This window comes from Arvicanthis niloticus, chromosome 7 (genome assembly GCF_011762505.2).
Source record: "Arvicanthis niloticus isolate mArvNil1 chromosome 7, mArvNil1.pat.X, whole genome shotgun sequence".
In the NCBI taxonomy this organism is placed as follows: Eukaryota; Metazoa; Chordata; class Mammalia; order Rodentia; family Muridae; genus Arvicanthis; species Arvicanthis niloticus.
This window is the reverse complement of record NC_047664.1, coordinates 35800758-35815300: the sequence shown is the minus strand read 5'-3', so window position 1 is coordinate 35815300 and position 14543 is coordinate 35800758. Positions and strand designations below refer to the sequence as shown.

General features: G+C 50.6%; 1 protein-coding gene across 1 annotated transcript; it reads right to left on the bottom strand.

Annotated features, from left to right (window-relative positions):
• Positions 1 to 968: 968 nt before the first annotated feature.
• Positions 969 to 10461, bottom strand: Nefh (neurofilament heavy chain). Its single transcript, XM_034508737.2, has 4 exons — positions 9518 to 10461; positions 7542 to 7741; positions 6278 to 6402; positions 969 to 3466 (listed from the first exon to the last, which is right to left on the bottom strand). Exons 1-4 carry the CDS (start codon positions 10398 to 10400, stop codon positions 1555 to 1557), a joined length of 3120 nt encoding a protein of 1039 aa, XP_034364628.1. The 5' UTR covers positions 10401 to 10461; the 3' UTR covers positions 969 to 1554.
• Between the last annotated feature and the right edge of the window lie 4082 nt (positions 10462 to 14543).

Sequence of the window (14543 nt, the reverse complement as noted above, 5' to 3'; positions counted from 1 at the left end):
TATTCATATCATCCTGTCTCAGGCTATTTTACCGTAAGTCTGGAAACATGGCTGCCCATAGCTACGGACTAAAATCTCCCTACCAGCCACTCTGGTCCCAAGTTTCAAATCCCAGAAAAGAGCATCCTTGGCTCAACTGGCCATTCTGGGCCAATCCTTTGATTGACCAGAAGTAGGAAGATTAGACAGGATAGCTGAGAGCCATCCATGAGAGGAGGAGCAGAGAGGCAATTCCTGGGAGAGGTGTTGAGCACACAGAGTAACAGGCCATGGCAGTCCTACCATACAGGGACTTAACAGTCAAGGTGCCATGGAAACCTGTAAGAGGACCATACAGCTTTGAAAATTACTTCCAGAGCTAGACATAGTGGTGCATGAATGAAACTCTAGATACTTGGGTTGCAGAGACAGGATTATGAGTTCGAAGCCACCCTGTGTATTTAAGCAAGACACTGTCTCAAAATAAAAAACAAAACCACAAAAAAAAAAAAAAGAGTGGTAGTGGGGTGCACACTGCACCAAAAAAAAAAAAATCTATACCCCGAGAAGTACATTGAATGTAAATTAGGTGACTGTTGAAAAGTTGTCACTGTCTTCACAACAGATGAATTATCCATGTGTGGCCCCTTATACATAGGTACTTCTCATCTAACATGCAGAGTCCATGGACTGTTCGACATCCTCCTGGGGCTCACTTCCCAGTACCTCAGCATCAGTGTTCATTAGGGTAAACTAGGATTGGGCCAGGTGTGTACTTTCCCATACCTCCCAAGACTGCGATGTCAGTGGTGTGCAGTCAGGAGTCTGAGGGTTTATAAGGCTCCCAGGTGATGCTGATGAAGATGACCCATAGATCATCCTGAGGAATGATGCCCTAGGCCACCAGCACAGATCTAATATGATGTCTTGCCCTCCTGTCCCTGCCTCTAGCCTTCCCAGAGGAAGGGAACAAATAAGAACAGCCACAATCTTATTTCAGAAGCACTTGGTTTTATTGCATGGAAGCAATTGAAAGTGGACTTCAGTGGAGAGTACACCCTGCGTGGTTCAGTGGCCAGCGCCCTGTCTCACCTGCAGCGGCTCTTCAAGGAGCCTGTACTGGGCAAGGGCCTGACCACTCCTTTGGAAAAGAAGAAGGCATTCAGGAATAGGTTACATTTCAAGCATAATGCATCTAACTGCTCATTCATTATTGCGGTCATCTGTCAATTGGACATACAGGCAATAAATGCACTTACTCGGAAAGGAGGGGGCAGTTTTTAGTCACGTGTTTCACGCGTAGCGTTCAGCAGACATCACATTGGGCTACAATAAGCTATCATAATTGTCCATCACCTGGGGAGGGCTTTCAGTGTGAGGCAGGACTCAGAGTTATCTTCTCTTGCTAACTTAATCCTAATAGAAATTCCTGTTTGGTGAGAGCAGGCCCGCCATCTAAGCAGTGTTTCTGCTTACAGAAGGGAAAGAAAGAAATAAAATCTATTATGCTGACCCTTGAGTACTGGGACCGTCCTGAGTTTCTTTGGCTATTCTGGGTGTTCCTCTTGTCCCCTCTTACTTCTCTCCCTTGGCAGCCTTGCCCTCTGTGGCCTTCTCTGGGGGCTGGCTATCTTTTTGGTCTGTGCTAGAGGACTTTTCGGCCTTTTCTGTCTTGGGTTTGCTAGGCTCTTTGGAAAGGCCCTTGTCATCCTCCTTGGCCTTGGCCTCTGTTTTGGGTTTCTCCTCGGGCTTCTTGGACTCTGTGATCTTCTCCTCTTTGGTGTCTTTCTTCTCAGGTGCTGCTGGCGTCTCCTCTTTCTTTGGCTTCTCTTTCTCTGCAGGTTTGCTAGGTTCTTTGGCCTTGGTGTCTTCTGCTTCCGTCTTGGTTGTCTCTGTCTTCTCTTTGGGTTTAGCTTCTTCCTTCACGCCCATCTTGGCAGGAGTCTCCTCCTCTGGGGCCACTGCTTTCTTCTTCTCTCCAGCCTCTTCCTTCTTGGCTTCTGCTGTCGAGTCCTTGGACTTTTCTGTGGGCGTTTCCTTCTTCTCTTCCACCTTGGGCTTTGGGGCCTCCTTGGGAGTTTCGTCTTTCTTACTCTCCTTTGCCTCTGTTTTTGGTGTAGCTGGTGTCTTCTCTTCCTCTACCTTCTTTGGGGGTTCTTTGGCTTTTACCTCCTCCTTCACAGGGGACTTTACCTCTTCCTTCTTGGGAGCCACTTTTTCAGGAGTCTTGGCCTCTTCCTTCTCAGGGGACTTGGCCTTCTCAGGGGACTTGGCCTTCTCAGGGGACTTGGCCTCCTCCTTGGCAGGACTTTTGACCTGCTCAGGGGATTTGATGTCAGCAGGGTGCTTTGCTTCCTCCTTTACTGGAGTCTTAGCTTCCAGAGACTTCACATCAAGAGTCTTGGCCTTCTCAGGAGACTTTGCTTCCTCCTTCATGGGGCTTTTGGCCTTCTCAGGGGATTTCACCTCAGCTGGAGGCTTGATTTCTTCCTTCACAGGGGACTTGGCCTTCTCAGGAGACTTGGCCTCAGCTGGGGATTTTGCTCCTTCCTTCACGGGGGTCTTGGCCTTCTCGGGAGATTTGACCTCAGCTGGAGATTTGGCCTCAGCTGGTGACTTGGCCTCAGCTGGAGATTTGGCTTCAGCTGGTGACTTGGCCTCAGCTGGAGATTTGGCCTCAACTGGTGACTTGGCCTCACCTGGGGACTTCACTGTAGCTGGAGATTTGGCTTCAGCTGGAGATTTGGCCTCAGCTGGAGATTTGGCCTCAATTGGTGACTTGGCCTCACCTGGGGACTTCACTGCAGCTGGAGATTTGACCTCAGCTGGTGACTTGGCTTCACCTGGAGATTTGGCCTCAGCTGGTGACTTGGCCTCACCTGGGGACTTCACTGCTTCTGGAGATTTGACCTCAGCTGGTGACTTGGCCTCACCTGGGGATTTGGCTTCAGATGGTGACTTGGCTTCACCTGGAGACTTCACTGCTTCTGGAGATTTGGCCTCAGCTGGTGACTTGGCCTCACCTGGAGACTTCACTACTTCTGGAGATTTGGCCTCAGCTGGTGACTTGGCCTCACCTGGGGACTTCACTGTAGCTGGAGATTTGACCTCAGCTGGTGACTTGGGCTCAGCTGGTGATTTGGCCTCTTCTTTCACAGGAGACTTGGTCTCTTTTTCTGGAGATGCAGCCTCTTCTGCAGGGGGAGATGTAGCTGCTTCTTCTTCTCCTCCCTCTTCTGCTTCTTCTCCTTCCTCACCTTGGGCCTCTTTGTCCTCCTCTTCTGTCACTTCTTCTGTCACCTGGATCTCTTCTGTCTGTTCCTCTACTATTACAGTTTCCTTCTCTGATTTTTCTACTACTTTTATCTTCTCTTCACTTTTGACTTTTATGTGAGTGGATGTGGAGGGAATTTTTGGGAGTCCTTCAGTAAGAGAGAAGGGACTCGGACCAAAGCCAATCCGACACTCTTCACCTTCCAGGAGCTTCCTGCAGAATGGAGAATGGGACACACCATTAATTCAGAGCTGGACTCTTGCTTGGCTTTCTGAAGCCCTAGTGCATTTGGGGACAGTATGGTTTGATGAATGAGGGGTATGAATCAATGGCAGAAATCCCACTTTCTTTCCCTTGCTTTTCTTTTCTACTGTTCTTTCTTTTTTCAGGGTTTTCATTTTTATTACTAGTAGACATTTTGATCTTACTTATTTTGTATGGTGCTGGGGACGGAGTCATGCTAGCGCACACTCTTCCCTGAGTCACAGCCTTGGCAGGAAGCACTTTGAGAACGGAGAAAGTTACTTCATGAAATGTTCCGGTGGCAGCCTCCTACAAAGCCTGGCCCTCATAGAGGCTGCACTGCTACTTATGGGAGGACATTTCTCCCTAAGGAGTGGTCCTCAACAGAAAAACCCTATGCTGACAACTTACACTTAGTGTCACTCAACTAATAACACCTAATTCAAGACAGGCATGGTGGCACATGCCTTTAATCCCAGCACCTGGGAGGCAGAAACAGGTGGACCTCTGTAAGTTAGAGGTTAGCCTGGTCTACAAAGCAAGTTCCAGGACAGCCAGGGCTACACAGAGAAACCCTGTCTCAAACAATCCCATTCCCCTAAAAAGAAAAATTCAAAAGAAAGTTGGAAGTCTAGCGTTACAGCTTGGTGGCATATTGCTGGTCCAGTATGTATGAGTCCCTGGGTTTGGAGAGAGAGAATGACTCTTGAATGCTGTGCAAAACCTCTCCATGCACGCTGTACACGCAACGCTGCACACACATGATAACATAAAAAGCCCACATGTACACATTTAGGCCGAGAGGTTTCCTAATTGCCATTTAGAGTGTCCTGTCTCCTTTTGTAGCCATTCCTTGGGATTCTCCTCTCACTTAGCTACTTACTAGATGGTGATCTTATTCAAGCTACCCAGACTTAAGGCCTCCATTTCCTCATTGGTAAAAATCTGATCACTAGAGTCCTTACCTCAGAGGGCTGTTTCTGAGAGAGAATGACTATTATGGGCTTGGCGGGGCATGGGGTGGCTGCTTAGTGGAAGCATAGGGATTTCCCCTAGAACAGTGGTTTCCAAATTTAACAGCTTACAAGTTACCCTGGATCTTGTTAAGCTGCAGATCCTAATCTACAGCCAGGGGCAGGGCCTGTCTTTCTGCCTCCAGGATCACTCTGAGCCTTGGCTACTGTACAACACTGGGTAGCAAGATAAGAGCTGAGCCAGGAGGTGGACAGCCAAGGACCACCAACCAGAAGAGGCCTTTGGGATGTCAGCCCTGCTAGGCTGTGACATCTCATCTTTGGGGACTGGTCTTTTCATGGCTACCATTCAGTAAACACCAGCAGAACCTGTGTCAGCTAGATTACCTTGTAAACAGGACTTGCTGAGCTCCCATCAACCCACGATTTGGATGTTGTTTCTGTTGTCTCCATTTATTTTTGCAAGAAAAGAAGGCCCAGCAAGCTAAGAAATTCCAAAGGGTGGGGCTATAATAGTGTCTGACTATCTAAGCACCTCTTTTCCTCCAAAGCAAGTCTCTGACTAGCTGAGTTTGGGGTAGAGAAGAGTCTTAAAACTGTAAGTCACAGTTAGAAAGATAACAAGTCACTCCTGAGCCAATGAGGTAGCTCAGTGGGTAAACACACTGACCGTCGAGCCCAAGAACTTGATTCCCAGGAACCACATGAAGGAAGCAGAATGGGTGTGCATGCAGGTAAACATACACACACACAGACACACACAGACACACACAGACACACAGACACAGACACAGACACAGACACACACACACATACACACACACACACACACACTGTAGTTAAAACAAAGTAAGTCAGCTTCCAGATTTCTGCCTCTCTCAAAATAGAAGTTGTTGAGGGCTGGGGACGGGATATGAGGGTCCTGTGAGGAGTACGCAACTTGAATTTGGGATGGAGGGAGATGAGTGTTGTGTATGCAAATATATGCAAGTGTATTTAACACCACTAAAATGTTCCTTTAAAACCGTTAAATGGCCAATTTAAGATATAGACTATAAAATTTTTTGTCTTATTTTACTGTGAGCATGCATGGCTGTGGGTGTGTGGGTGCCACAGTGAGAGAGAGAGGTTATGAACAGCTTTCAGGAATCAAAGCTCTCTCTCTACCGTGAATCTGCTGATCCGACTTGGGCCCTCAGGCTTCTATAGCAAGTGCCTTTACCCACTGAATCATCTTGCTGATCATACAGCATTAAAATATATTGTATTGTAAGTCTAATTAGGACTGGAGGGCCAGCTGAGTTATTAAAGGTTAAGGCTCACAACTGAAATACTTTTGGCTGTTAAGATGGCTGGGTGGATAGGCTTGCTGCACAGCCTCAATGCCTGAATTCAACCTTCAGAGCCCATGTAAAGGTGGGAGGAGAGACTCTATAGAGTTGTCCTCTGACCCATGTGTGTCCGCACACAAGTGTGCACACACATACACACACAAAATAAAAATTAAACAGAAATACTTTTGTCTTTAGCTAGGTTGTGGTGACACACACCTTTAACCCCAACACTTGGGAAGCAGTGGTAGGTGGGTCTCCATTATCTAGAGACCAACCTGGTCTACATTGTGAGTTCAAACCCTCAGAGGGCTACACGGTAAGATCTGTTTTAAAAAACAAAACAAAATAAAAACCAAAACAACTTTTGTCTCTAAAATGTAAGCAGCTACCCAAACACAGCCTGAAACTAAAGGCTTAGTACTTTATGGGAACTCAGGGCTCCACACGGCCTCAAGGCTCCTGGGCCATCTCACCTGTAAGCTGCAATCTCAATATCCAGGGCCATCTTGACATTAAGCAGGTCCTGATACTCTCGGAGCTGCGCGGCCATCTCCCACTTGGTATTTCTCAGCTCACTGTCCAGCTGCTGAATAGCATCCTGGGGAGACAGATCAGGAAGGTCACCTGACATCCAGTACCTGGCCCTCAGTCCCAGGTCAGCTGGAGCCACCCTGCTCAGCCACCTGGTGGGGACAAAGCCCCAGCCTGTCAAAATTTCCTTGTGCTCATGTGCCGTCATAGAAAAATCTGGAGCAAAAGTCTCAGCTTGAGGAAAGATCTGGAATGAAGTACAACAGACACTGGCTCAGTCAGAATGATGGGTGAATTTTTACAGATGTCTTAGCAAATGTCCCCTGAAGGGCTGAGATTTAGCAGGGTGGCACACTCCACAGGGCTACCTAGGGTGAGAGCAGTCTTAGCTACTTCACTGTTCTTTCCAAGAGTGCCCGCAAGTGTCAGCGCTTGGCAAGTGTCCGCTATTTGACTACCTGGCAAGCCAGAGGATACCCAGAAGCATACTGAATACAGATGAAACTTCTTTTCTCTGGAGTGTTGCTTAAAGCAGTGGTTCTCAACCTGTTCACTGGGTTTTAGCAAACCTCTTTCTCCAAAAAATATTTACATTGTGATTCATAACTAGTAAAATTGTGGTTATGAAGTAGTAATGAAAATACTTTTATGGCCGGGGGTCACAGCATCAGGAAGGTTGAGAAGCACTGCCTTAAAGTGAACCATCACAACGGCCCTTTACTGATTCCTTCATGTTCCTCTAGCTGCCAGTGTCTGCAGTTACCACAGTTACTTGTTTATCAGGCTCTAGGAAAATGGGACTCTTCTCCCCAGACTGTTTTTGACTGAAGAAATCTTCCAAAGCCATGGTCAGGCCACACTCACTGACACTGGTAACTAGACTGCCTACTCTGACCCAGATAATGCTGAGCACTTAGACTTACGTAGTAAATTGTTTATTAGATGCTAGGATGGAGCCCAGGCCCTCATGCACTCGGCCACCGAGCCATGTCCCCAAGGCTGCTGAACACTCTAAATTCCTTAGATCTTCACAGCTCTGCAAAGCAGAGGTTTTTGCTGGTTTTCTTCTTTTCACGCCAGAGAGGGAATTTTAGATCAGATAGGCAGATAACTCTCCAGGTCACACAACAAAAAAAATGTGATGTCTGACCAGAGACCAGAGTCTTGCTCTAAGAAAGCAACTGAGTCACCCTCCCCTCTGCTCACCTGGTAGGAGGCAATGTCTGCCTGATGACGGTCCTCTAGCTCAGAGCGCTGCCTCTCCAGTGACTCCTTGGTGCTTTTCAGCGCCTCCAATTCTGTGGTCCTGGTCTGCAGCTGCCGCCGGTACTCGGCTATCTCCTCTTGGGCCGAGCGCATAGCATCTGTGTTCACTTTGGCTGCCTCTGAGAGTCGGTCCAACCTCACTAAATAGGGAAGGAATCAGGACCCAGGGTTAGCAACATATGAACTGGGCTTGCAATGCTTAGATCTGAAAAGTAGCATGCATGGGTTAAAGACCTACTGGGTGCCAGGATCTACCTTTTCCTATGACAGTCCCAAAGCCATCCTGCTAGTGAGTGACAGGATTCAAATTTAGTCTATCTGGCTTCAAAAACCAGACTGTGTCTCCTTCAACTTGATCCATATACCACAGGAGCTAGGAAGCCCCCATTCGTGGTTCCAGTGCCTGGCAGAACTCCTTAACAAGGGGTCGGCACACTACACTGAGGGGTTCAGATGAGTTAGCATGAGGCCTAACGTTGAGCCTAGGAAGGCTTGCAGAAGTTAATATTCCTGCAACTTCTCCAGGGATGAACACTGTGGGAGGGATCAGTTACGATGTAGCCATGGTAACTTCATTGCAGATTTCTGCAGAGTCCAAGGTCATAGGGAGCACAAGGCCCGGGTACCAGCCTTCTGTCCCTTCCTCTTCTGATTTCCTTGTCTAGCACAGCAGCTCTAGAGCCAGTGTGGCCTCTGCCACCAACTGGAACCTGGTTCTCAGATCTTGTCCAGGCCAGTGGAAATCAGAAATTGGTCTTAATCTCCAGAAAGTGAACATCCTGCATCTAAGAACTGAGTCCTGGTAGAAAGAAAGAGGCTGGTTGGTGGGAACACATATCCTGGCATTCTCTGCTTGGGTGAAGGGCAAACCTAAAAGAAGAGAAGAGGTCCCCTCTGGGAGGAGCCTTGCTGCAGAGATGGGGGAAGGGCACTGCCACTGCAAAGGCGTGGAACATGAAAAGGGAAATTCCAACCATCAGAATCTCAGTATTCCTGGCTTTCCCTGCTGTTCGAAAAGACTTAAAAACCACTCAAGTGAGGATTCTTAGCTACTAGGGATCACAGACACCTTTGGAAAGTGCTGATGCTCTACACTGGCCTCCAGAACAATGCATAGGTTTACAGATGATTTCAGGAACGATTCTGCAGCTGACACTTAAGAAGCCCAGTTACTTTATGCCCCAATCCCCAAAGAAACGAGAACCAGAGAAGGCCAATGGTGGTCAAGGTCACGCTGCAGCTATTGGGCGGGGTTTCAGGGCAACTGCAGTCTAGCTGACTCAGAACCCCTGTAGATTTTGGGAAAGAGGAAGGGGATATTAAATAACACAGAGGCTGCCTCGGCCATTTGCAGTCATGAGGTCCACATGCTGGTTCCATACTGGCTAGTAAAGGCGTGAAAATGAATGGCTTTCATCCTACACAGATTACTAAAATGCGAGACATTACGCCCTGGGCAAGTAGTGAGACAAAGTCTGGTAGGTGTCAGCAGAATACTCCTGTTCCACCCACTGCGCAGGGTGCAAGAAAGGGTGGGCAACGTTGGCATCCCAAGCAGCTGCTGCATACCTGATACCCTGGGTCTAGAAGGGACTTGCTCTGTTTCAGATGGGAGACCAGTCTGAATCTGGGGGCCGTCTAACAGTGTGTGGAGCACAGGGGTTGGCTCCGGTGTTTACAGACATAAATAATATGGAGGGTGGCAACTAAAGGAAAATCCTGAGTTGGGGTGCCCCAAGGGAGGGTTAGAGTAAAACCACTACTTTATCAGGTGGCATGCACTTCGCAGAGGGTCCAGCTACTTCCCAGAGGAGTCCTCTACCGTCCTCCTTGGTGAGGAGTCCTGGTCGTCTTACAGGCTGCTCACTGCCCCGCCAGGAAGGGGCGACCTTTTCCCACCCCGCGCCCCCGCGCACCTCGGAACCACTCCTCGGACTGCAGCGTGCTCTGCACCGCGTGGCCTTCGAGCTGCGCGCGGATCTCCCGCAGGGCCGACGTCACGTCGCACTTGAGGGCATCACGAGCCTCGGCCTGAGCCTGCGCCTGCGCGGCACCGCAGCCCTGGATCTGACCGAGCAGCTCGCCCACCTCCTCCTGGTGGTGGCGCCGCAGGTAGCCGCACTCCTCCTGCAGCGCCTGCGCCTTCTTCTGCAGCTCCACGCGCGCCGCTTCCGCCTCCTGCGCGAAGCGCGCTAGGGCGCGCGCCGCCGCCTCCGCCTCCTCGCGCTGCCGGGCCTCCTCGTCCAGCCGCTGGCGGACGTGCGCGATGTCCTCCAGCAGGTGCTCCTGCTCCAGGCGCAGCTGCCCGCGGGCCGCCCCCAGGCGCAGCACAGCGCCGCGCATCTCGCGCACCTCGCGCTCGTACAGCTCGCCCATGGCGGCGCGGCCGGCTTGCTGCTGCCGCAACGCCGCCGCCTCGCCCTCCAGGCTGCGGTTGTGCGCCTCGAGCTGCCTCACCTTGTCTATGTAGCCTGCGAAGCGGTCGTTCAGAGCCTGCAGCTGCTCCTTCTCGCTGCGCGCCGCCACCGCCGCCACCACGCAGCCCTCTGGGCCGTTGCTTAGGGTGTCTAGCGAGTCGGTGCTCGAGGCGGCACCGGCGCCGCGGAAGCGGCTGGGCGAGGCGGACACGGAGCTTACGGACGTCCGCGCCCACGAGTGGAAGCCGCTGGAGGAGCCGGCCGCGGAGCGCGTGCCGCCCGCGCCTGCCTTGCGGCTCAGCGCGTAGTGCAGGCTGCCTCCTCCGTGCAGCGGCGCGAACGGGGCGCCCAGCAGCGCATCGGCGCTGCCGAAGCTCATCATGGCCGGAGCAGGTGCGGCCGCCGGCGGAGCGGGAGTGCGGGGCCGGGACGGGGCGGGCAGCACTGCGGCAGCTCCGGGACGCCGGCTCTTTTATATCCGCGGTGGCCCGGTCCGGCCCCTCGGCAGTGGGGGGCTGGGGAGGAGGGCCCCGCCCTCTCCACCTCCTCCCCCGCGGCCCTGGGCCGACCGGCTTCTCCGCAGTGATAGAGGCGGGGCGGGGGGGGGGGGGGACCCAGGAGTGAAGGGTAATCGACGCATCATCAGTGGAGCCTCCCGAGGTCAGACCAAGGAGTAAAGGACTTCCGGAGCGGACAAGTGCAGACCTCCAGGTGCTTGTAGGAGGACCCTATTGGTCAGAATAAGACCCTCAGAATAAGAGAGGGCACTCGAAATAGGGAGAGGACTGCAGAACTGATGGGGCAAGGCGCCTTCGGGTTGAAGCAGTGGAGACTCTGCAGTGATTACTATGAGAGGACACCCCCGCTTGAGAAGCAACAAAGGGTTCCCTAAATAGTTAGAGAGGACCTTGAGATGAGGCGAGCAGACTGCAGCCACCCACGAAGGGATTCTGTATGGGGTTGCATGATGGACACTACTGAAGATAAATGAGGACCTCCTAGCTAGAGGTGCAGTGTTCCCGATACCACAGCAGCCACCCGCCACCCGGAGGGGCTAAAGGAACTGTACAGCTGGCTTCAGGGTGGGGGCTGGGGAACGTGGAGTTTGAAAGGACTGCAAAGCTACCCTGAAGGAATATGGGAAACAGTGCAGAAGGAGAAAGGGAGCGCTGGGTGAGAGGAACTTGGTGCTCTCTAAAAACTCCAGTGGCCACGACTGGAATGTGGAGTCTGCATCTTGCCCAGCAAGGAAAAGCGTCTGCGAAGAAGCAGGGGGACCCTGGGTAGGCAGCAAGATCCTCAACACCCAAGCCAGGTTCTGCAAACAGGACGGAGGGTGGGGGTAGCTCTGTGCTTCGCTGGCTGGATGACCTTGTACAAATTGTGTTCTATGTTTGGTTTTCCCTTGTGTACAAGAGACAAGTTCCCATGTACCTTTAGGAGCTTCGAACTTAGGAGATGTATGGCTGAATTTGGGGAGAACCCACATATTTCCAGTCGGAATAGTACCCACTTCCCCTCACCTGAGAATTTTGGCTTTCTCCCTTCCTTGCCCCATTTTTCTGTTTCATCTTGTCATCTCACTCCTATTTCCACAATAGGGAAACCAACACTTCCATAGGCATCCCCCTTTATGCTCCGAGGAAGTGGTGGGGTGGTTTCTCAGAACCAAAGTCCACCGACCTCCATCATGAGTCCTACTGAGATTTCAGGTAAAAAGGCGGAGGCGGCGGAGGGGCTCAGTTGGAGCCCTTGCTTTGTTATATGGCTGTTCTTGGTTTGGTTTTCTGGTCAAAAGCGGTGTTAAGTGTATCCTCCCATGCCGTTCGCTTCAGCACCAGGGACAGCGCCTACTGGGAAGGTTAATCTAAGCCTTACAGAGTGGGGAGGTTCCGTAGCTTTTCCAAGCAGGCCCTCTGTGCGGTATAGGGGAGAAATGGGTGAGTCATATGACGGGGGCTCGAAGCGACCTACGGTTGTATGTAAGTGACCCACCCCTGCCTGTCCTGTCTAGTGGCTTTCTTGAAGTTCTTTCTCCCTGTAAACCTCCTCTCCCCGAAGCAGAGAGAACCCCACTCCAATGCCCACTGACAAGCTCTAGGATGTCTTCAGATCAGAACTTCTCCCAGGCAATTACCTCAAGCCTCACTGCACCCCAGTTTACTGTGGATTTCTTTTGGGGGAGATCCTCAGGATGAAAACTGACAGATTCCCTAAAAGAGAACCCTGCCTGTTTCTTTTCTTGCCTATGTTTCATCCCCAGCCCCTGGCTGCAGGCTGACTCTCCTAACTACGGAAGTGATGGCGCTGTCTCTTTAACCACGTTTTACTGGAAGGAGAGTGCACTAGGGAGGAGGGGGGAGGAGTTTCTAGTTTTTCATGATGGAGCAGAGCATGATGAAGCATTTTCCCAATTTAAAGGTCCAGTCATGCTGCTCTTTGCAGGGGGGCAGAAAGGCTAGGAGGCAGGTGTTGTTGAAAGGCTGAGGTGAGTAGCTCGTTTGAGGCACTGCAGAATGTCATGGGGAAGGGGCTTGGATGCAGACCTCTACCCCCTTACATCCACATGGCTTCCCCATCTATATCCCACCCTGCTTGGAATTTTGCTATTAGATCCCTGTTCCTTTAGTCTCTTCGGCTGTCTGCAGAATGCACATGCCCTGCTTGGGGGTGAAAAGTCTGACAAGCAGTTGGCAGCACACATGAGTGGTAGGAGTGGGGGCTGAAGGTAACATGCAGCTTCTAGAAGGCACCAGGTGTGGCTTTTGTGGCTATAAGATTGTCATGAATGCTGGAACGCTGGTCAGTCCTTCAGACTCACCTTCAGAAAGCAGCCTCCTTCCCTTCACCCTGAGCGTAGGTCATTATCCCCTCCTGGGATGCTGTGGTCCCCAGTGCTAATCCCTTCAGTGTGATTCCCAGTCTGCCATGTGTCCTAGGAGTTCTGTGGTCTCCAGGTCCCCTGCCAGTGTGCTTCCCAATCTGTCACTGTGATGGATGGATGGATGAATTCTAATCAATTCCCTAGCAAAATGTACAACCAGGGGAGGACTAAGAATGATTCTTCTTGCTTTGAAGTAGTGGTACTTGCCTTTAATCCCATCACTCAGGAGGCAGGGGCAGGCAGATGATCTCTGTGAGTCTGAAGCCAGCCTGGTCTAAAGAGCTAGTTCTAGGACAACCAAGGCCACATGTGATTCTTTTCCAAGACCTTGCAAGTTTGAATAACTTTTGCTTTCCTTTCTGCATTCTTAACATTTAGCACTGAACAAGACAACATATCCATCTATCCATCTATCCCTTAATTGCTTATTAAGCCTCTGTTGCGTGTGATAGGCACACATTGGATGATGACGCCACTGAAACCAATAAGCCCGCCTTTCCAGGTGTCGCCTCAGGACAATTCTCAATTCTTCCCAGATCTCAGCCCAGAATGTCCCAGGGTACCTTTTAAGATGTTTCATCCTATGTATGACTTGGACCCTGAATATTCCATGTTAGAGATTTAGTTCCCAGAGAGTAGCCATTGGAAGATGGTGAAGATTTTAAGCATTGAAATCCTGCTCAGAGATATTCAGAAACTGTGGGCATGCACCTAAAGAAAGCTGTGAGTCCCAGGTCCTTTTCTTCCTCTCCTGCCTTCTTCTCTTCCCCTTTCTCCTCTAACTTCCTCCCCTTCCTTTTCCCTCCTCCCTTCCTCTCTCTCTCTCTCTCTCTCTCTCTCTCTCTCTCTCTCTCTCCTCTCTCTCTGTCTCACTCTCACTCGCTCTCGCTGTCTCTCACTCACTCTAGCTCTTGCTGTAGCTCTCTGTCTTAGGGTTTCTATGGCTGTGATGAAACACCATGACCAGCGATCAAGCTGGGCAGGGGAGGGTTTACTTGGCTCACAATTCCACATCGTAGTCCATCACTGAAGGAAGCCAGGACAGGAACCTGGAGACAGGAGCTGAAGCAGAGGCCATGGAGGGTACTGCTTTCTGGCCTGATCAGCCTGCTTTCTTATAGAACACAGGACCAGCAGCCCAGGGATAGCACCATCGGCCATGAGGTCTTCTATCTCCAGTCAATCACTAATTAAGGAAATGCCTTACGACTGGACCCATGGACGCATTTCCTCAACTAAGATTCCCTCATGTCAGATAACTCTGACTTGTTCATATTGACATAAAACTATCCAAGGATGCTCTCTCTTTTTCTTTTTAGACAAGATCTTGCTGGGGCTAGCTTTACATTCTGCCCTCCTTTCTCGGGTTCCCAAGTGTTGGCATTATAGGCAGTTTTATTGATTCACTGAGGCAGCGTGTCACTGTCTCCCAGACTGGCCTTGAACTCCTTCCTGATCCTCCTGCTGAAGGGCTATGGTTGCAGGTGTACACCACCATGTCTGGCACTTCGCTTTTCCCTTATTCCTGGCCATGAATGGAGTGGTTTTTTTTGTTTATTTTGGGGTTTTTTTTTGTTGTTGTTGTTGTTGTTGTTTTTTGTTTGTTTTGGTTTTTTTTTTTGTTTTTTTTGTTTTTGCTAC

What these genes read in the sequence shown, in the direction of transcription:
- Nefh (XM_034508737.2), bottom strand. Translation starts at nt 10,400, where the DNA reads ATGATGAGCTTCGGCAGCGCCGATGCGCTGCTGGGCGCCCCGTTCGCG. An exon ending in GTCCGAGGAGTGGTTCCGAG is followed by an intron (nt 7,742 to 9,517) that starts GTGCGCGGGGGC and finishes TTCCCTATTTAG; the next exon opens with TGAGGTTGGACCGACTCTCA. An exon ending in ATTGAGATTGCAGCTTACAG is followed by an intron (nt 3,467 to 6,277) that starts GTGAGATGGCCC and finishes TCCATTCTGCAG; the next exon opens with GAAGCTCCTGGAAGGTGAAG.